Raw genomic sequence first — 21906 nt, 5'->3', positions numbered from 1 at the left:
GACTGATTGTTACTTACAATTCTACAAAAGTGAAGAACTTGCATAATACAAATAATTACCCAAATCAATTTGAGTCTGTATTCATGAGTGAGAGTCATAGGCAAAGTCTGTTTCAGACTCTTGGCACAATGGATTTGAAATGTCAGTCACTTTCATTGAGCACTCTAAGGGCAGCTCTGGTGTGCTGGTTATAGCAGTCATCACATATTGTACACTCGCAGAACATTGTACAGGGAAGTCGAGCAACAGCACATCCACACTTTGCTGAGGTGTAGTTTTCACAACAACATTTCAGCAGTTTGAGAATGTAGTCGGAAGCTGATGGGGTCCCTGGTGGAAGCAAAACTGGAAGCAAGGTCTGGTTGAGAGTTTCTTTAATCCAGCCATGCTTGAGAGGATCTAGTGTTGGGGGATCTTCATCTAAAGCAAGTTTCCAGATGCAGGTTTGCAGGTGAGCCCTCAGTGCATTCTGCTCAAATGCCTCCTGAGTAGGTGGCAATGACATAATCTTCACAGATGAGAGAGCATTTCTTCTTCCAACTTTTGATTTCCACACCTTGAATCGAAGCTCATGCATTGAAGATGCAGTGTGTCCATAACATGCAGACAGAAATGACACAGATTCTTGTATGATTTCTTCAGTGGAAGCAGACAGATCCCCAACATGATGAAGATGGTAATTACCTTTTAACAATTTCACAGCAGTAGATTTTCCAATACCCCAGCACTGAGCCACTGTGTCACAGCCTGTAAGGGCATGAATTGCAAGAAGTGTGGGAATAATAGCAGAATGTTTCTCAGCTGTGGCCTTAATGTCGATGCACTTCTTGTTCACAGATGATGTTGACTCCATGCATAGCTGACATGTTAATTGTTGGCACAGGTAGAAATGTAGTAGCAGCACGAACACATCAGTGTCATCACACACCACTGTAATAGATGCATTGGTAAGTGACTCTGCAACAGATACCACTTGCTGTATGATGATAACATCAGCTTCCTCATGGGTACCGGGGACCTTCCAGTTAAAACTAACTTGTGTGTGCAGACTTTCAGTGATTCTCTCATCTCTTGGAGGCAATCTACTACAAGATCTATCAATTGAACTTTGTTTGAAGTAACTGTGAGTAGAATCGTCTGTGGTGGGAGGGGCATGGAAAGATAAATCTTGCGTTGTCTGTTGGCTTCTTTGTCCCGTGATGATCTAGTGACACCTTTGATGCTGAATTCAAAGTACCTGTCAAACACAAGGTACACATCAGCTTCTTTCATTTTCCTCATTACGTATGAAACAACGTTGTCAATGAAATCTTTTACTTTTCCGTCTTTTGGCCAGTGAACCACCCACAGCATTGCAGAACCATCAATGATAATACTTTTTTGGTCCAAGGGGAGACCTTCTGACAGTTCAACCTGCAAGTTGTTCTTCAAAATAGATTTGTTTGTGGCTGTTCTCATAACACCTTCATCAGTAAACAAAGAAGTAGGCACTGGTGCCAACTCAAATGTTAAGACTTGGACAATGTTGATATCTCTCCCTGTGGCTTGAAGTCCAATGATTCTTGAGTAGATAAGATTTGTGTCATACAAATTTGCAGATCCAATCTGAACATGATTCTTCAAGACAGCCCTAGTTTTTATTTTCTTTGACAAAGGCCTATGGAATCCATCTGGCCATGACCTTTCAAATTTCTCCATTTCTTCCTGGCCTACTGCCAGTCCCTTATCAACATTCACAGAACTGTCTGCAAATCTGCCACTCACAACCTGCAACAGTTTATCTGTAGGGAGCTGTGACACATCTAATGGATCACTTGACTCTTGGAGTTTCTGGCGAATGTTTTTATGATCTTTTGAACCTGCTGAGATTCGGCCTTTCATTTCTTCTTTGTGAATTTGACTTGTTGATTTATCCTTGGTTGTCATATCAGAGATATCGTTTGACAAAACACTGCAAGTATGAAGACTCAAGGCCCATGTCTTTAGAGTATTTGGTTTTAAGGTGATGCCAATGATGCCATCTGGACCCTTTCCATATTTCATGAATGTAGTCTCAATCATCATGTCTGTCCATATCCCATTCCAACTCCCAGGTGTATGGCGCGTGACATGTTCCCCTTTCAGAAATTTCTCAAGTTGTTCTGGATTGAGATCTTCTGCTGTTCTAAGATAGTACAGGCCATAACGTGCATAGTTCTGATGTCCAGCAGCAAAGAAGTAGGGCATCATCAACTTAACTGCAAGAAAATGGAGTGGCCAATCTGCTTCTTTCTCAGCTCTGACAAACTGTAGCATCAGTAAAACTGGCTTGATCAGCATATCGAGCCACAGTCTTGTTGTTCTGGCTTGTCTTGCTCTTTCTTCCAAGATGCTAAATAAGTCATCTGGCGTGGATACCTCTGTTAGCACGTTCCGTAATAGTTCTTCAACAAGAATTTTTAAGGCTCGTAAATTTTGAGGATATCTCTTTCCTGACATCATGTTTGCTACACTTCCAAAAGAACTTTCAAGAATGTCCGACAGTCCACTTCCAGCCATCAGTGTGCCAACACATCCAATAAAGTTCATAAGGCAGTGCATTCCTCCTAGGCGTAGACAGAAATGACTGAATCTTTCTGGGTATACCCATGTTATGTGAACTGCCACCCTGTAAAATTGTTGGTCACATGTGTCAATTAGTCAATTTGTCAGCTTCCTTCATAGCAGTTAACACGGTGTCAGGGTCAGCTGGTTTCATGTCTTTCAAAGGAGTGTAAACTGATGTTGTTTTCGACCTGACTGTGTGACCTTCCCTTCTGTTCAGTGCACTATTATAGCCGTTCCATTCTGTACAGGAGGCATCTTGAACAACTTTAAAAAAGAAGCCTACATCCCTAACAGTTGCACATGATGTCCAGACAATCTGCATGGCTAAAATTTTCAGTGGTTTAACTGACTTTGTGATGCAGTCCTTAGGCATGTTTGGCTTTTTGGGACCTGTGTATCATTCTACTGTGATTTCATCATGCACTTGCTGTGTCATTTCCTCTTTCTTTATCCGACGAAATGTATCTTTGTCACCAGTGTTCTTGTCATCAAGTGTCTGAGTTAGAAGCATTGCAAGAGCATGTGTTGATTGGAGTCCATTTTGGCTGGAAATGTTGGCATCAAAGTTGTCGACTATGACTTGTACAAGGGGAGTTTCTGTTGGTGATTCCAACCTTAATCCTCTAGATGTGACATCATTTGATGGAAGGGCTGCTGACTTTTTGAATCAAAGAACTTCATCATAGCTGCACATAAAACCAAACTTGTTCAATTCTTGAATCAGATCTTTTCCTTTGATGAATACTCCAAGACTTGTCTGCAGTGGTGTTGGTTGCTTTTTTAAGTAGACCAGTAATCATATTACAAATCATCAGGACTGGTAGCGCATGTTCTTCACCTTGGAGAATGTAACTCAAGAGTTCTTGAAATGTTGGACTACAACTCTCTCCTGCAATCTGGCAGTCTATTCTTTTTTTTGTATTCTTCTTTGGAAAGCGGTATTTGTTTAGTCTCTTGTCGTACCTGTTTGGAAATTTTCTTCATGGAAGAAGTCAAATCATCATCTTCAGTTTCATCAAGGACCACCTTAAGGGTGTCTGTTGCAGTTTGCCGGAAGACAAGAATACTGGCTATTCCTTTTCGTCTTAGAATAATCAGTTCATCGGCAAAACACCTTGATATTTCTTCAATAAACTGTCTGTTTGAAAGCTTGACCCCACCACTCTCCAGGTACTGGTTGTATACTTCTGTGGAGTTTCTGATTTGTTTCCGATCAGCATTCATTGATCTAATCACATAATCAAATGCTTCATCTGAGCTTGACTCAGTTCCTTTCAATTTTGAAATGGCTAATCGAACAGATTTGGGGGCCATAAAATTTGTACGATAGTTGTCATGATATCTTGCTTCTGCAACATGAAGATCACTTATGGCTCCTTCTACTCTCAGTCTAACTTCATCTCCCCACTTATCCTGACGTATGTCACATGTGCCAAGAATTATATTCTTGAAGGATCTTTGGCCATCATCCGCAGTTCGGCAAAGGATAGATCTCTTCCATCGTCTAGGATTTCTAGAGTCTTTCTCAATTTCACATGGTCTCCCACAGAATACACAATGTTCGAGAAAGTTGAAGTCAGCAGCTGAATCTGAACGACGGCTTCTCTTTTTGGGTGGTTGTAACAGGCATATTTCTGAACATGATTTTGTAAGTCTTTTAAGATTTGTCTTTGATGTGTAAGTAGATACACAGTTTTTGTGGTAGAATATCCATTTTCTTCAAAATAAATACTATTTCGTTCAATTCCTAAATGCAGGTCATCCTGTCAGATCTTGCTAGCATCAATAATAGATGTGATACGCTGTGTCGTCGGGTTAGTTGTCAGTTTCTGATTTGGGGTACTACAGCAGCCAACTATCTTAAATATACATTCCTCAACACCAGTCTGAAATTAAAGAAACAAAAGGCTATATTTTATTTCTCTTAAAATGTGCAAAAATAAAATATTGAAGGGTAGTTGAACAAGGTATATTGAAAGGTATAACACAATTATGACAAATGTTTTAAATATTTACAAACCAAATACATATACAATATCATTCTCTGCAGACTGTACCAGTTATCAATTACTTTAATTAAAATTATGAAGTATCATATTATGTTATAGCACCTTACTGGGCACATATTGCCAAAAAATCTGTTTCATTTAAGTTTGATGTAAATCATTGTCATGACTGTAGTCCACAGGAAAATAGTATCTACAAATCAATACTATCACTTAGATTAATGCTGTTATTCAGTTTAGAGAAAAAAATAATTAAAAACTTGTCCCTACTTGCATAGTCAATACAGCCCAATGGCTGTATGATTTGTTGTTCAGAAAGTAGTACACACTACATCAAACTATCAATTCAAGAGAAAGGAGACATTTCTTCTACGAAAATCTTTGAACATTGTTTGCAAACATGAATATATGAATGCATATATAAGTGGTTCTGATAGATTTCAACATCAGATGAAGAATGCAGCTGATGCAGATACTAAGCCTAGCAGACGACGCTTCACTAGTTTGCATTTTGATCTGAATTATTTTTGTCACATATCTTTCATACAATTACTCAGATTTACAATGTTGTACATGTTATAAATCAGTTGGACAACAAAAATAATTTACCATTGTGCCATATTATTTGGGCAGATGATGTTACAGTTGAGTAGCTAATGTAAACAGACTTCACAGGAATAAGCTGGTTCCCGGCTCTCTTTGCGATATGCGAGACGGGGCCCAGCTTATCACAGGAAGTACTCCATTTTGTGCTACGTACCCAACAACTTATTGTGCGTCCACATGGTCCTCTGCTGGCGCTTGAGATGTCAAGGCTGCATCTTAAAACATGTTTTATTCAAAACCCTCAAGGGTGCCAAGTTGGCATCCAGCTGTTTTATGATCTACATATATTAAACTTATAAAATCAGCAATAAAATACTGTGGGACCTAAAATGCAAGGTTAGGACTGAAAATTGCTTAGGGTTACGAACGTTTCGAGAATAAGGACCCAGGAAGCTAAACAGACCAACCCAAGTTCCGAATAAAATGTCAACTGTTTGACAATACCTGTGCTTACATTCAGTATAAGTTATCATGTAAAAAAGACAGCACTATATATTGAAAAATATGGTCAGTTATAATTACGGGATGGATGTACAAAGAACACAAACATCTTACATAAAATCACCCAATCACAACTGTCAGATGGTTCCTACGAAAAGTGCTTGTTCAAATACGGATTCTGATTTAGTGTAGTGTAACCTGTATGGGAACCGTCTTGTATCACATCTATGGTTTTCCCCGAACATCTGCAATAATAATAACCTTGATGAACTAGCTCACCCACATAACGTTTTCGAGAGGCATTTAGAAGGAGGTGAGGTGAGGTGAAATTGGGTTTAACGTCGTGCTTGAGAATATTTCGCTCATATGACGACGTGCATGCGTGTGTGTATATGTATGTGCGGCTGCTTGTACTAGCCCAGACTGAAGCTGGTTTTATAGTGCTAGTCCACTGAGATACCATGCCCAGTGAAGCATGAATACCCCACTCAGACACATTATACTGACTCCGAGCCGACCAGTCCTTGATGTACCCATTAATGCCGAGCGCCAGGCAGGGACCAACAAGTACCATATTTTAACGTCTTTTGGTATGACGCGATCGGGGATCGAACCCGCGACCTTCCGCTCTCCGGGCGGACGCTCTAACCACTACACCACGGACGCAGTCAGCTCAGGATAATAAAACATGGATGAACATCATCTTAAGTTCAACTGGAGCGACGTTTCGGGGGTAGGTTTTTTAACACTGTATCAGGCATGTGAAACCTCGCTCCTAAGACATTAATAACGTTGTCCATATATTCTTATCCTTCCGAAAGTGCCACATGCTTTTTCCAGCTCCTCTGGTCAGGGGAAAAAGAAACTTTGTGAGTGAGTACGATGATACAAATTTAACAATTATCCGTTTATATTGCGACGAGAGCCGACACAGATACTCTTGCATTGTTGCCATGGGGTTTGAATTGGTTGGAAGGAATCAAACCCGTTGTTCAGGATGAAAGATGAACGCTTCAGCCACTAAGCTACATCGACGCCCCATGGTCGTATTCAAAAGCAATTAGGTTTATTATGCTGTCTTATATAAAGTGTCTCACCTTTACATAAAACACTGTACAATTTCTAGAACTGTTCAGGTGTTACTTGTCTTTGTTAAAAAGCGGATGTCAGTGTGTGTCTGTGTGTGTGTGTCTGTGTGTGTGTGTCTGTGTGTGTGTGTGTGTGTGTGTGTGTGTGTGTGTGTGTGTGTCAGTGTGTGTGTCAGTGTGTGCGTGCGTGCGTGTGTGTGTGTGTCCCAGGCCCTACAAATTATGACGGCTTGTTTATCAAGATCTGACCGGCCCTCGTGAATCGCGGTTCGGCTGTTCGACACCGTGATACCAGTTTAAAAACACATACCCAGCAACATGCGCAGGTCGTAAGAGGCTGGTTGGTTGGTTTGTTGCTTAACGCCGCACTCAGCAGTTATTCCAGTTATGTGGTGGCGGTCTGTAAATACTCGAGTCAGGACCAGACAATCCGGTGACAAACAGCATGAGCATCGATTTACGCAACTGGGATACGATGACATGTGTGACCCTGGTCAGCGAGCCTGACCACCCGATCCCTATAGTCGCCTCTGACGACCAATTCTAACCGGATCTTCACGGGTCGCGGTGGGGGACACCAGAAATGGGCTTCACACATTGTACCTAGGGGAAAAATCGAACCCGGGTCTTGGGCATGACGAGCGAACGATTTAACCACTAGACTACCTAGACTAGACTAGACTACATAGCTGGAATATTTCGAAAAGCGGCGTAAAACTACATTCACACACATGTACGATAAAACACGGACTTACTGCCTGTGCACGTTTAAAATGAAATGTTATATTTTGGGTTTTTTTTGGGACAGAGATAGGGTGCTTTTCGGTCACTACTGAAACACATTTATTGCAAATTGCCCAGCAAAGATATGATACGTATAATGTTTTATTTTTATTATCACATGTGAAGTGTCAAACGTTTTATTGTCGTTTTTGAAAAATATATTTTTCTTTCACTTGTGCTATTACTTCTGAGGAGTATTGACAATGTGTAATTAAAAACAAGACAATGGGTACGACAAGGATGACTTTCGTGCAACATAGAATGGCGGATTATCTGCCCCTCGTCATTTTTTAATTACTTCTGACAGGTAACATTTGTTATATTTGTGATTACACTTTCTAGTACAGATTCTAGTACTTTTGTTGGGCTGAGTACCATCCGGGATTCGAACTCACACCCTCAGAGTCAGGCGCCTAATCGCCAGCACACAAAGTCAGACGCCTAACCCGCTCAGCCACCGCGACCTCCACAAATATGTCGGACAACTGGTAGTCTAGACTGCGGACTTTTTGTACCCCTCGATATTATCAGTGATAAGAAAGAAATGGACCCAGTTTAGCTGATAAGGGCATGATAGACCCTTTTTCTCTATTTTCACTTTTGCTTCGGGGAAACTAATGCTAATTCCAGGAAGTAGCTACCCAAGGTTAAAGCCAGTTTGGTGGGTCAGTCTTAGTGGATTGTCATGAGCGTTTCACAACAGTTCGACAGGTAAGTGGTTTGATTTTATTATATACTCATGCCAATAATGGTTGTCACCCCTTCAATTTTTAATTGGAGAGGGGGTGTGGAGTGGGGTGGGAGGTGTGTGTGGGTTGGGGTGGGAGGGGAGGACAACCATTATTGACATGAGTATATATTGTTTAAACTTACAACAGTTTACTATTCAACAACATACTGGTGTTCTAACGTGAAATAAAAACATTATGTGTTTACATCTTTTTTGCAAATAATATAGTAAGTTTGTTGTGTCCATCATTAAGTATACTACCCATCAAAAGTTTAGACTCAGTTAAAGCACTCACTATATGCTAGGTTATATATGTGGTTCCATCGAAGATGAATTTCTCCCCTAACTTGGGGAACCATCTGTAAACCTTATGCAGATGAATTGCACGAGGATCATGCATCAGATTGCTGAAAAGCATGTGCAAATATCGTGCATGGGAACAGCTGCGTTTTGGTGTAAAGTTTTGTTAAGAATTCGCCAATTTTCACTGAGTTTCATCATTTATTGAACTCATGACAATAATCTTTTCAACGTTACGAATTTGTTTTACAATACATCAGTTCATGTGCAAACAGTACCTTTAAACAGTATGGAATATTTTGCAAAATCTAGTTTAGAACAATTGACTGAAGTAAGTGGCTACATTTACACTAGTGAGTGTAAACTTTTGATGGGTAGTATATAATAGCTTGAGTAAACACTCATTTCCAGCCGGACAAGTAGCCATGCTTGAATATTCAACCTATCATAAACTCAAATGTTGAAGTGAGGGATTTTTCATTGACTAGTCATCGAATCATACACTGGTTTATCCACTTTAAAGGCAAAAGAGAAAAGAATAAGAAAAAGAAAAAGAAATAATACCTGATAGTCCTTCCCTTGAAAACTCTTCGGGTTCTTTAGGGTATTTCGCTGGCAGAATTATTACTTTTTCTTTCAGGAAAAAGCATGACCTCTGAAATCTACGAATGCAGTAGGTGCTTCGCGAATGGTAAACGGGACACGTTAATAGAGCATTTCATCCGAACCCACCTGAGCCATGAGGAGGCTCCGTGGACGTGTTCCCTGTGCGATTTCAAGGCTGTGTCGCTTGTCCAGCTCCACTGTCATACAAATCGTTTTCGTCATCAAGAGGCATTAAAGCGAAACCCTGTAGGAATAATTGAGTACAAAAAATCCCAAAGCCCGTATGAAGTACAAATTGGACGAGATATTTTCCTTTATCGTGAGGATGAACCTGTCTACAAGCAGAGCGGGAACAAGGTTATCGAATACAATTACGAATCTGTCGGTATCGTTGTCGGTTCTTGTATGGGCCTTGGTAATACACATGGGCAGACAGAATCAGACAAAGACAAGGAAGGAGAAAGAAACACAAGAGAGAGAACTAAATCTAAAGAAGGAGGAGGAAGCACAAGTAAAAGAAGAAAGACAGTGGACAAAAGAGAAGGAAACGACGGAGAAAGAAAAAGGAAATCGGAAGTCAGAGAAGGAAACGTCGGAGAAAGAAAAAGGAAATCGGAAGTCAGAGAAGGAAAGGGCGGAGAAAGAAAAAAGAAATCAGAGAGCAGAGAAGAAAACGGTGGAGAAAGAAAAAGGAAAATGGAGGACAGAGAAGGAAACACGATCGAAAGAAGATATATATCGGGGAGAGGAGAACAGAACGGCACAAAATGGAGACAACAGCGCAGAACATCAGAACCAGACAAACTTAATAAAAAGCCTAAACTGACGTCATCACGGGGCCAGCACTCATACACTTTGACCAAACTAGACCTACCAGTCAGTGACGCGCATCAAAATTTGCGTCGGGAAAATGGACACGTTGTAACCAACGATTCTGGCGCAAAAGAGAAAACAAAAACGAAGAACAATCTCGAAGAGGATCATGGGATCGGAATTACCAAGATCCACAACGAGGCTCAGAAGGCGACGACATTTTTTACAGAAAGAACAGAAGAACCAGCAATGTCATTTAGCAGCGAACAAGGATATAACCTCGCAAGTGAACCTGAAGAATCAGCAGAGGTCGAGGTCGAACCTGACATTGACACTGAGGGTCAGACATCACTAAGTGGTATTGAAGGGGAACCGGAAGTCAGGGCTCCGTGGGAAGAGGGGGGTCTGGTCGAGAAGATAACTGAGCTTACCCAGAGTCTCGAACCACTAAAGAACATCTCAAAGGCCCTCATCGCTCTGGACCACCACTTGAGATGCCTTTTGCCTCTAGTAAACCAGAGTGTTACTGGAACCCCTTCTTCAACAGGAGGCTTAGGTGTGGTAAGAAAATGACTGTGAACTCGGGAAGAAATTCCTACGTTTGCTTATTGGTAAATGTTGATGATATAGCCCTCAGCAAGCAAAAGAAATGGTAAAATGACATATTTAGAATATTCTTTTACATTAGCATCTTGAAATACTTTAAAATGTGCTTCAAGCTTCCCTTTAATGTTTGGTCTGTTCTCTCATACGATCCGTGTAAACTACTAATATCTGTCATCTGTTGACATGCCTGAAAAAAACCTTAACAGCTGCCAGCTTTTCAAAGTATATATATACACACAATGTATAGTCTTAACTGTATGTGTAATTAACATGCAGTTACATATTCTTATCACTTAATACAGTGATATTTTCCATGATATTGACTTTTTTTTGCCACCCCCATATGGGCAGGATCGGCATGGTCATTTATTACCCACGTGGTCAACGTATGGGTAGTTGCATACTAATCTCGTACGTCACACAAGTGTCGTATCGCGTTGACCTGTGTCGTAACGACTTGACCTGAGATTCTAACGATTTGATTGGATAACCGATGACCTCTCAATTAGGTCACATTCTGACGTAACTATTTTTTCATTCATAACAAACACGTGAATATACCCCACCCACCCTCACTCACTCATCACTCGATCACTGTCACGTGGTTATTTAGGACTGCTACAATGAAAACCGGGTATGAAGCCCTCGTAAAATATCTCGTTCTTCCAGTGAACATTCGTTGGTGAGGTTTCTTCATCTTGAAGCATGTGAGTTTAGTTATATACAGCTTTTAGCGATATTCCACAATATCATGTCGGTGGACATCAGAAAAAGGCTTTACACACCGTGTGTGAGGAATCGAAACGGTGTCTTCGGTTTGACGAAGGACCGTTTTAACCACCCTCATAAACTTATGCTCCCAGGTGATGTTTGGATGTGAATCACACGTGCCTCAGACACATGACATCCTCTGGGAGAATAGTTTTTGCAGTACTTTTGGTCTGTCTAACTGTCAAATATGTTTTTCCCTCTGTCGGTTCACCACAGATTAAATCCGAAAAACATCCGCCTGTTTTCCCCTGGAACCGGTCAATAATTCCATCTCTATGGGTGTCCACCATTGAATGGTTAAAATGTGTGACATGGTTGTCAGTTTACCCCGACTGCAATGAGTTTAACAACAATAGTTTCTCTGTCATAAATAAAATAACATTCATAGGTCGCCGACCCGTGAACATCCGGGTTAAAACAGTTCTTCAGTAACCCGTGCTTGTCGTAAGAGGCGACTAACGGGATCGGGTGGTCAGGCTCGCTGACATGGTTGACACGTGTCATCGTATCCCATTGAGATCGATGCTCATGCTTTTGATCACTTGATTTCTAGTCCAGACTCAATTATTTACCGACCGCCGCCCTATTGCTGAAATATTGCTGGTTGTGGCAACAGATTGGTCCTTGGACGAACGGACAAGTCATTAAGTGCAGCGTTAAATATGTCGCCGTGACATCGTTACTAGCGGTTGGCTGCCCAGCAAAAGGCCTACTTAGAATTTTAGCTTGTCTGAAGATAAAAAAGAATTCTATTTTTGAACTGACTGATAGTCAGTCTAGAAAGTATTGACTTTTCTCGACATACAAATCCACTACTTTAAAACTGGGTAACAGCTAATATAGATACAGTCAAGGCTGATCGAGTTTGTAGTTAGCCCCAGCACTCAGTGACCGACTCACAAGTACTATACGTCATGCGCTTTCTCGCTACACATATGTACACCGTTTGCTTGTTGTTCTCAGCAATGTTTCACATTTAGTGAGTGAGTGAGTGAGTGAGTGAGTTTAGTTTTATGCCGCACTCATCAGTATTCCAGCTATATTATTATTATTATTAATTTTTTTTTTATAGGATACTTATATAGCGCACATATCCAGGCAACTAGTGCTTGCTCAAGGCGCTGATATTTTTTCCCCTCGATCATTGGATGTCAATCTCAATGGCACATCGTATTAGCAATCTCAACTCCCTGGGGAGTATACAACTCTTGCAGCCACTAGGCGCACCGAGTTATTGTGGTTTTCTCATCCTAATGAGCTATATGGCGGCGGTCTGTAAATAATCGAGTCTGGATCAGACAATCCAGTGATCAACAGCATGAGCATCAATCTACACAATTGCGACACGATGACTTGTCAACCAATTCCGCAAGCCTGACCACCTGATCCCGTTAGTCGCCTCTGACGACAAGCATGGGTTACTGAAGATCAATTCTAACCCGGCCCTTCACGGGTATTTCAGATTTAGACGGCGAAATGTAAATAATCAAGTCTGGACCATTGGAACTCGTGATTGATATCTTGAGCGCTTTTGCTACACATTCAGGACAGAGTGACATGAATCAACCAGTCAGCAAGTCTGGCCACCCAATCCCCTTAGTCGCCTTCTACGACCAGGATGGGCTGCTGTAGACAACTAACCCTTGAAAGGTGCTATAGCTATGTACAATCATTATATAAACGGGGTCAGGGTTTAAATACAGGGGCGGTGGGGTAGCCTTGTGGTTAAAGCGTTGGCTCGTCACGCCGAAGATCCGGGTTCGATTCCCCACATGGGCACAATGTATGAAGCCCATTTCTGGTGTCCCCCGCCGTGATATTGCTGGAATATTGCTAAAAGCGGCGTAAAACTAAACTCAGTCAGTCAGTTTAAATACATAATTTCTTTATTGATTAAGACCTTATTAACATTGTTCTCCCCAGGAATCAAGTAATAATTTGACCTGCTTGACCCCTCGGCACTTGACCCCTGTACGACTTGACCTCTCACGACTTCATGGACGACCTTTTTCGTTTGAATCCTCCTCCAAAATGTGACACCCGTGATGTGAAGAGTGGGTGAGCATAAGTGGAAAAGAGTGAGGTTAATGACGATTTTAGAAGCATTCCAGCTATACTGAAGTAGATGGTGCCAACAATCCACTCATTGTACCAAGCTGGGAATCGAACCCGCTGGTCTGGGAAGACGCATGCTTACATCGAAATCAGGTGACATGAGTGAGTGAGTTTAGTTTTACGCCGCTTTTAGCAATATCACGGCGGTGGACACCAGAAATGGGGTTCACACATTGTATCCGTGTGGGAATCCGGGTTCTCGGCGTGACGAGCGAATGCTCAACCACTAGGCTACCCCACCGCCCCTCAGTTGACGTGAATGTTAATAGAATGACTGGGTATGCTCTGTTATATTGCACTTGCGTCGTACTATAACAGCTGGTATCATTTCTTTGTGATAGCTGCATGTAATGATCACTTTAATAAATTCAGTTTTCAGACACACTCTATTGTATTATGAGTGGCACTATATCATGTACCAATGATATTCATGACAGGTAATAATATCCTTTCCAGAAATACACCAGCCTTCTAAAAAACATGCACGATGAACTTTAGCTCACGGATATTATATATGATGTTCTCATTTTTTAAGTGTAACGTATCACCACGACGATTATGGATAGAGTAGTTGGATAAATAGTTTGTGACAGGATTATAGGCGAGGTTCGTTCCGCTGTTTATGTTCTCATTGAGAGAGAAAGCGTGGGAGTTTGGGTGGTGCTGCTGTGTGTTTGTGTGCGTGTGTTCGTGAGTGCGTGTGCGTGTCTGTGTGCGTGGTGGGATTGGGAAAGTGGATGAAGGTGGGGTGTTGTGGGGATACGGAGGTGGATGGGGATAGGGTGGGATGTTGTAGGGGTATGAAGGTGGATGGATATAGGGTGGGGTGTTGTGGAGGTACGAAGGTGGGTGGGATGGGGAGGATTGTTGTGGGTGTGTGAAGGTGAGTGGGATTTGGGTGGGGTGTTGTGGGGGTACGAAGGTGGATGGGAATAGGGTGGGGTGTTGTGGGGATACGAAGGTGGGTGGGATGGGGGAGGGGTGTTGTGGGGGAAGAAGGTGGGTGGAAATAGGGTGGTGTGTTGTGGGGTACGGAGGTGGATGGGATCTCATGTTGTTGGGGTACGAAGATGGATGGGATGGGGAGGGGTGTTGTGGAGGTACAGAAGCCTTCAAAGTGGATGGGGATAGGGTGGGGTGTTGTGGGGGTACGAAGGTGGATGGGAATACGGTGGGGTATTTGGGGGAAACAGGGGGTGGATGGGGATAGTTTGGGATGTTGTGGGGGTACAGAAGCTTTCAAGGTGGATGGGGATAGGGTGGGGTGTTGTGGGGGTACGAAGGTGGATGGGAATAGGTTGGGGTGTTGTGGGGGTACGAAGGTGGATGGGGATAGGGTGGGCTATTTGGGGATACGGGGGTGGATGGGGATAGGGTGGGGTGTTGAGTTGGTACGAAGGTGGATGGGGATAGGGTGGGGTATTAGAGGGGATACGGGGGGTGGATGGGGTTAGGGTGGGGTGTTGTGGGGGTCCCGGAGGTGGATGATATAGGTTGGGGTGTTGTGTGGAAGTACGGAGGTGGATGGGGATAGGGTGGGGGTGTCGTGGGGGTACGAAGGTGGATAGGATAGGTTGGGGTGTTGTGGGGGTACGAAGGTGGATGGGGATAGGGTGGGCTATTTGGGGATACAGGGGGTGGATAGGGGATAGGGTGGGGTGTTGAGTTGGTACGAAAGGTGGATTTGGGATAGGGTGGGGTATTTAAGGTACAGGGTGGATGGTGATAGGGTGGGGTGTTGTGGGGTACGAAGGTAGATGGGAATAGATTCAGGGTGTTGTCAGGGGTACGAAGGTGGATAGGGATAGGGCAGGGGTGTTATGGGGATACGGAGGTGGATGGAATGGGGTGGGGTATTTGGGGATACAGGATGGATAGGGATAGGGTGAAGGGTGTTGTGGAGGTACGAAAGGTGGATAGGGATAGGGTTGGGTATTTGGGCATACAGGGTTGGATAGGGATGGGGAGGGGTGTTGTGGGGATACGAAGGTGGATGGGACTAGGGTGGGATGTTGTAGGGGTATGAAAGTGGATGGATATTAGGGTGGGGTGTTGTGGGGGTACGAAGGTGGATAGGATGTGGAAAGGGTGTTGTGGGGGTACGAAGGTGGGTGGGGATAGGGTGGGGTGTTGTGGGGATATGGAGATGGATGGGATGGGGTGGGGTGTTGTGGGGGGTACGAAAAGGTGGATGGGGATAGGGTGGGATGTTGTAGGGGTATGAAGGTGGATGGATATAGGGTTAGGTGTTGTGGGGGTAGGAAGGTGGATAGGAGGATAGGGAGGGTGTTGTGGGGGGTAGGAAGGCGGGTGGGGATAGGGTGGGGTGTTGTGGGGATATGGAGGTGGATGGGATGGGGTGCAGGGTATTTGGGGATACAGGGGATGGGTGGATGGGGATAGGGTGGTGGGAGTACGAAGGTGGATGGGGATAGGGTGGGGTGTTGTGGGGGTACAGAAGAAGGTGGATGGGAATAGGTTGGGGTGTGTTGTCAGGGTACAGAAAGGTGGATGGGGATAGGGTGGGGGTTGTGGGGGTACGAACGTAGATAGGATGGGGAGGGTGTTGTGGGGGTACGAAGGTGGATGGGGATAGGGTGGGATGTTGTGGGGGTACGAAGGTGGATGGATATAGGGTGGGATGTTGTGGGGGTACGAAGGTGGATAGGATTGGGAGGGGTGTTGTGATGGTACGAAGGTGCATGGATTTGGGTGTGGTGTTGCGGGGGTACGAGGTGGGTGGGGATACGGTGGGGTGTTGTGTGGGTACGAAGTGGATGGACATAGGATGGAATATTTCGAGGAACGGAGGTGGATGGGGATGGGATGTCGTGTTGCGAGGATACGGATGTGGATGAGGATAGTTTTTCCATTTTTTCAGGTATTAATATGAAAGATGCGTCCACTGACCGGGGCTTTACCCGGACTCGAACCCAGAACAAGCCTACTGTTCTGAGACTAACTGACCCGTGAAGATCCGGGGTAGAATAGGTCTTCAGCAACCCATGTGCTTGCCATAAAAGGCGACTATGCTTGTCGTAAGAGGCGACTAACGGGATCGGGTGGTCAGTTTCGCTGACTTGTTTGACACATGCCATCGGTTCCCAATTGCGCAGATCGATGCTCATGCTGTTGATCACTGGATTGTCTGGTCCAGACTCGATTATTTACAGACCGCCGCCATATAGCTGGGATATTGCTGAGTGCGGCGTAAAACTAAACTCACTCACTCACTCACTCTGAGACTAACTCTCCGGAACTCACTGTCGGATATGGCGCCTGCCCCTTGAGCACCTGAATTAGGATCGTGACAAGAAAAGGATCTCGTATTTTGTTGCTATATTTGGCGTACTGAGCAACACGAACTGTTATGTACCAGGAAGTACTCTCGCCATGTTGATAAAGGCTGATTACAAAGGCTGGGGTAAGACGTGCTCTCAATAGATTACTTGTCAGTGAATGCATCAAAGAGTGGGGTTTACACTGGGCGTGCACGATACTGAATACGTCTGGGGATCTCACATAGACCTTCTCCTTATGTCAAAGAAGCGACAACTCCACCCAGGTCTGCTACATGGCAGTTGACATGCTTGTGTGGTCTGTCAACGCGTATGTTGATAGGGGGATTTGGTACACGAAGACGAATGAAGATAAGCCCATGCTGCTTTTGTTGGTTACAAAGTAAGCTAATACGATTAATAATTCTGTAAGATATTTTGTTTGTTGCTTAACGCTGCAGTCAGCAATATTGGGGCTATATGGCGCGGTGACCTGTAAATTATCGAGTCTACACCAGACACTCCAGTGATCAACAGCATGAGCATCGAGCTACGCAATTTGGATACGATGACATGTTCAACCAATTCAGCGTGATTGACCACCCGATCCCTTTAGTCGTCTCTAGCTCAGTCAGAATACTAGGGGTCAAACAATAGAATACATTTACACAACCACGTACACAGACACACGTACACAGACACACGTACAGACACACGTACACATACACACGTACACACGCACGCACACACACACACGCGCGCAACACACACACACACACACACACACACACACACACACACACACACACACGTGTTTGCTGAAGACCAAATCAATGCAAATAAGTGTCAAACAGTCGACTAATAAAACTGGCTGCCATTAGAGCACATGCGTTTCATTTATAAATAAATAAATAAATAAATAAATAAATAAATAAATAAATAAATAAATAAATAAATAAATAAATAAATAAATAAATAAATAAATAAATAAATAAATAAATAAATAAATAAATAAATAAATAAATATTATTTTTAAACTATGGTGGTTGGATATTATTCCAGTGGAAGTCTTTTCTGAAGTGTTTCTCATCGCGGTCCAAAGTATTCTTCATAGCTGATGTCACGTCATCGTTTAAATGGATTCCTAAAGGTTTGGGAACAGCTGAAATCTGATGGAGCCAGATCAGTGCACGCAGTGTAAATCACACTCATGCATTGTATCCATGGCAATGAGTAGCGCTCTGGCACATTGCACTGTCTTGATGGAAAAGCAGACTCTTTCTCAGCTTCCCATGTCCCGTAATTGCCCAGAATGACATGCTTCATATATTGTGAGGTCCTGAGTCACGACGAGGACACCTCGACATTCCAGAGCCTAAAAGCGAAATCATTTCTAGATGATAGAACACCGCTTGGTTTCTTTAGCTGTGATGATGCCGAGTTTCCTACATTGTTTTGGTTGTCGGTTTGACCCTGGCTGCAAATGGAAATCCTAGGTGTAATCCTTTGTCACAAATCGTTGCAAGAACCTTACTGGATCAGCTTCCAACAGAGACAGAGTATCACAAGACATGCTGTGCCTGGAGCAAGTTTGATGGGATGCCAGAAGCTTAGAAACCCAGTGAGCCTCCACTTTATTCGTTGCCAAAGTTCCTGTTATAAAGGAATTTACTTACTTCTGGGGAATACCTAAGGAACTAGTATAGGCCGGTCGGCCCTCAACATTCCTGGACTTGGTGAAATATTTCTGGTTATGCTGACGAGGTAATTGGGGTCATTTTTAAGGCTCCCCCTACAACGCTACGCTTGCAGTCTACCACAGGACGGCTACTCTTAATTTATGTTGAAATTATACCTTATAGGATGGATTTTGGACTGAAGCCCATTTTCTGCATGCAGATCACCACTGGAAGTTTGTCCATTTTCCGAAGGACAGTCTAACTGCTTATTTTACTGATTTAGCCCAATGTGGGCAGCTGACTCAAGTTTTTGCTAATATACCTCTATGATATCATGCAATGGCCAAGCTCGCAAATCACCGCTAGTGTCTAAGACGTGTGTTTCTGGAATACATGCACGTTGCAGCAATGCCCACAACTGCTACTGTTACCAGCCTCTTTGCCTTTGAGTACCGAGTCATTCTCTTCGACTGGTAGTCTGAAAATCCACAAAGCAATGGAAAGCAATTACGGAATTCTCGTCGAAAGCATCTATGAGAGTCGGAAAAGGAGTCATAAACGATTGCTATTAATTTAGGAAAATTTCAAAAGAAAAATCTTGAATGTACAATGCACACACAGTTCATTATTGTAAACGGTTGTGAACCTGAGATACGCTGATCGAGATCCGGTTTCAAAGCACACTTCGTAGCGTTCACATGTTATTCAAAACTGTTCTCAGCATTCAGAGTCTGAACTCAAACTTAAATATGACTGTCCAATCAGGAAGCTGCCTGTGAACCAATCATACGTGCTTGCACTGGGAAGTTACTTTAAGAGTGTGGACTTTGATGGCTGGGGTTGCCAAGTGAAGGTCGTGTGACCGAGAAACATATACCATCTTTAGGACACCGTTTTCATTGGAGCGCTTTGTGGTGCATGACATCAGTTCTGGAGCTGTTTAAGTGTTGTGTGTACATGGATGTAACCTTGATTATTGGTTGACGAGTGCAGAAGATTGGGTGTGTGCATACACGAGTATTGTGTGAAGTGTGTGGTGTCTGGTGTGGTGTGGTGTGGTGTGGTGTTGTGAGGTGTGGTATAATGTAGTGTGGTGAGGTGAGGTGAAGGGATGTGAGATGAGATGATGTGAGGTTTGGTGTTGTGCGGTACGGTGAGGTGAGGTGAGACGAGATGTGGTGAGGTGAGGTGTGGTGTGGTGAGGTGAGTTGAGGTGTGGTGTTGTGAGGTGTGGTATGGTGAGGTGAGGTGGGTGGTGTGGTGTGTGAGGTGTTGTGAGGTGAGGTGACGTGTTGTGAGGTGAGGTGAGGTGAGTTGTTGTGAGGTGAGGTGAGGTTAGGTGTGGTGAGGTTAGGTGTGGTGTGGTGTGGTGTGGTGTGGTGTTGTGAGTTGAGGTGAGGTGTGGTGAGGTGTGGTGTTGTGAGGTAAGGTGTGGTGAGGTGAGGTGTGGTGTGATGAGGTGATGTGGGGTGTGGTGTGGTGTGATGAGGTGAGGTGTTGTGAGATGAGGTGTGGTGAGATGAGATGATGTGAGGTGTGGTGAGGTGAGGTGAGGTGTGGTGTGGTGAGGTGAGGTGAGGTGAGGTGTGGTGAGGTGAGGTGAGGTGAGGTGAGGTGAAGTGAGATGAGATGATGTGAGGTGTGGTGTGGTGTTGTGAGGTGAGGTGAGGTGAGGTACGGTGTGATGAGATGATGTGAGATGAGGTGAGATGTGATGAGTGATGTGAGGTGTGGTGAGATGATAAGGTGAGTTGTTGAGGTGAGGTGTGGTGAGATGGTGTGAAGTGTGGTGAGATGAGATCATGTCAGGTGAGGTGAAATGAAGTTAGATGTGATGTGGTCAGGGGAGGTGTCATGTAGTGTATGCTTGTGTGTACTCATAGCTAGTGGTACGTGGTGTGTGTGTCACAGAATGTGTTTTTTGTGGCATGTACATGTATGTACCAAATGGTTGCTGTATGTGTGTGCTCTATGTGTATGTGCATGGGGTTTGTGGTGTGTGTGTGTGTGTGTATGTGAGGGGGGTGGGGTGTTGTGTGTGAGGTGCTTGTAATATGTGTATGTATGTGGTGGTGATTACCTGAATATATCTGTGGTGTATGTACAGGGGTGGAAATAACTTTAAAATTGCTAGTGTACTCCGGTACAGTGGCACATGTAAAATCACTTGCCCTGATAATTTTTCCACTATACCGACCGTTTTCTTGTTGATTTTTTAATTAACAACATAATTAACATTGGAATATCAGCTGGACACCGGTACAGTGTGATATACAAATTTGCTTGCCTGACAGAAAAAATCACTGGACTCGGGCGTCGGGCAATGGGTTATTTCCACCCCTGATGTATATGTGTATGATGTGTATACCTGTGGTGTGTGTGATGTGTGTGTTTGTGTAGACATGTTCATTTCACACAAATCATGAACAATACCTCTTTGTTTCAGGGGCGGTGGGGTAGCCTAGTGGTTAAAGCGTCCGCTCGTCACGCCGAAGACCAGGGTTCGATTCCCCATATGCGTACAATGTGTGAAGCCCATTTCTGGTGTCCCCCGCCGTAATATTGCTGGAATATTGCTGAAAGCGGCGTAAAACCATACTCACTCACTCTTTGTCATGTCATGTCAACCTCCTATCTTTATCCTGACATAATGATGTATGTTACAGTGACATCAAAACCTATATGGGCAGCATTTTTATTTTCTGTGTTTCACATCGCCCGACCGACCCTTCTAATATTCTATTGCCGATCCCCCAAAGAACTTTTTTTTTCATTCCAACACCGCCGACTCGAACCAAAAACGTACCGCCTCGTCATATAAAATGTTTATCTTTAACTCAGTCGCTACCACAAGTCCAAAGAACGCGAGAAATTGTAATAAGACTTACACTAAATGAGAACCAAGAACATTTTTCAGATAATTTGGTCATTTTTATTATTATTTATATTTTTTTACCCGACCGACAGACCCATGTTCAGAACTTTCTGGCTACGTGAAACACATAAAAAAATGATGCCCTATACGTGCCTTGAGTATGACATAACCGCTTAACAGTTATATAACTAGAATATTACACACATCACGTACAGGGATATATCTGTTGTAAGTAATAAAATAGGTGCACTAGCTTTATGCATATATACTCATGCCAATAATGGTTGTCACCCCCTCCCCAACCCACAGCCCCTCTCCAATTATAAAAATTGAAGGGGGTGACAACCATTATTGGCATGAGTATATATTGCCATACGCCCCACATAACACGCGGGGTGAACAGGACAAAAGTCCGTTTCGTGACACAAGCTAGTTACTTAACTTCAGAGGGGTGATGGGGTATCCTAGTGGTTAAGGCGTTCGCTCGTCACGCCGAAGACCCGGGTTCGATTCCCAACATGGGTACAATGTGTAAGGCCCATTTCTGGTGTCCCCCACCATGATGTAGCTGGAATATTGATAAAAGTGGTGAAAAACTAAACTCACTTTCATACGTTTAAGAC

The 21906-nt window shown here is 43.5% G+C and overlaps 2 protein-coding genes across 2 annotated transcripts; one reads left to right on the top strand and one right to left on the bottom strand.

Moving 5' to 3' along the window:
• Positions 1-64: 64 nt before the first annotated feature.
• Positions 65-2538, bottom strand: LOC124285478. The gene is made up of 2 exons (XM_046721723.1): positions 1684-2538; positions 65-871 (listed from the first exon to the last, which is right to left on the bottom strand). The coding sequence occupies exons 1-2, from the start codon at positions 2536-2538 to the stop codon at positions 143-145; spliced, it is 1584 nt and encodes a 527-aa protein (XP_046577679.1). The 3' UTR covers positions 65-142.
• Positions 2539-7952: 5414 nt separating this feature from the next.
• On the top strand, positions 7953-10882 carry LOC124284613 (DEAD-box ATP-dependent RNA helicase 42-like). Its single transcript, XM_046720722.1, has 2 exons — positions 7953-8221; positions 9181-10882. Exon 2 carries the CDS (start codon positions 9189-9191, stop codon positions 10530-10532), a length of 1344 nt encoding a protein of 447 aa, XP_046576678.1. The 5' UTR covers positions 7953-8221; positions 9181-9188; the 3' UTR covers positions 10533-10882.
• Positions 10883-21906: the final 11024 nt, after the last annotated feature.

Source organism: Haliotis rubra, unplaced genomic scaffold (genome assembly GCF_003918875.1).
Source record: "Haliotis rubra isolate DU_JTF1 unplaced genomic scaffold, ASM391887v1 Scf11, whole genome shotgun sequence".
In the NCBI taxonomy this organism is placed as follows: Eukaryota; Metazoa; Mollusca; class Gastropoda; order Lepetellida; family Haliotidae; genus Haliotis; species Haliotis rubra.
The sequence above is the reverse complement of the archived record's forward strand: the minus strand, read 5'-3'. Positions and strand labels throughout refer to the sequence as shown.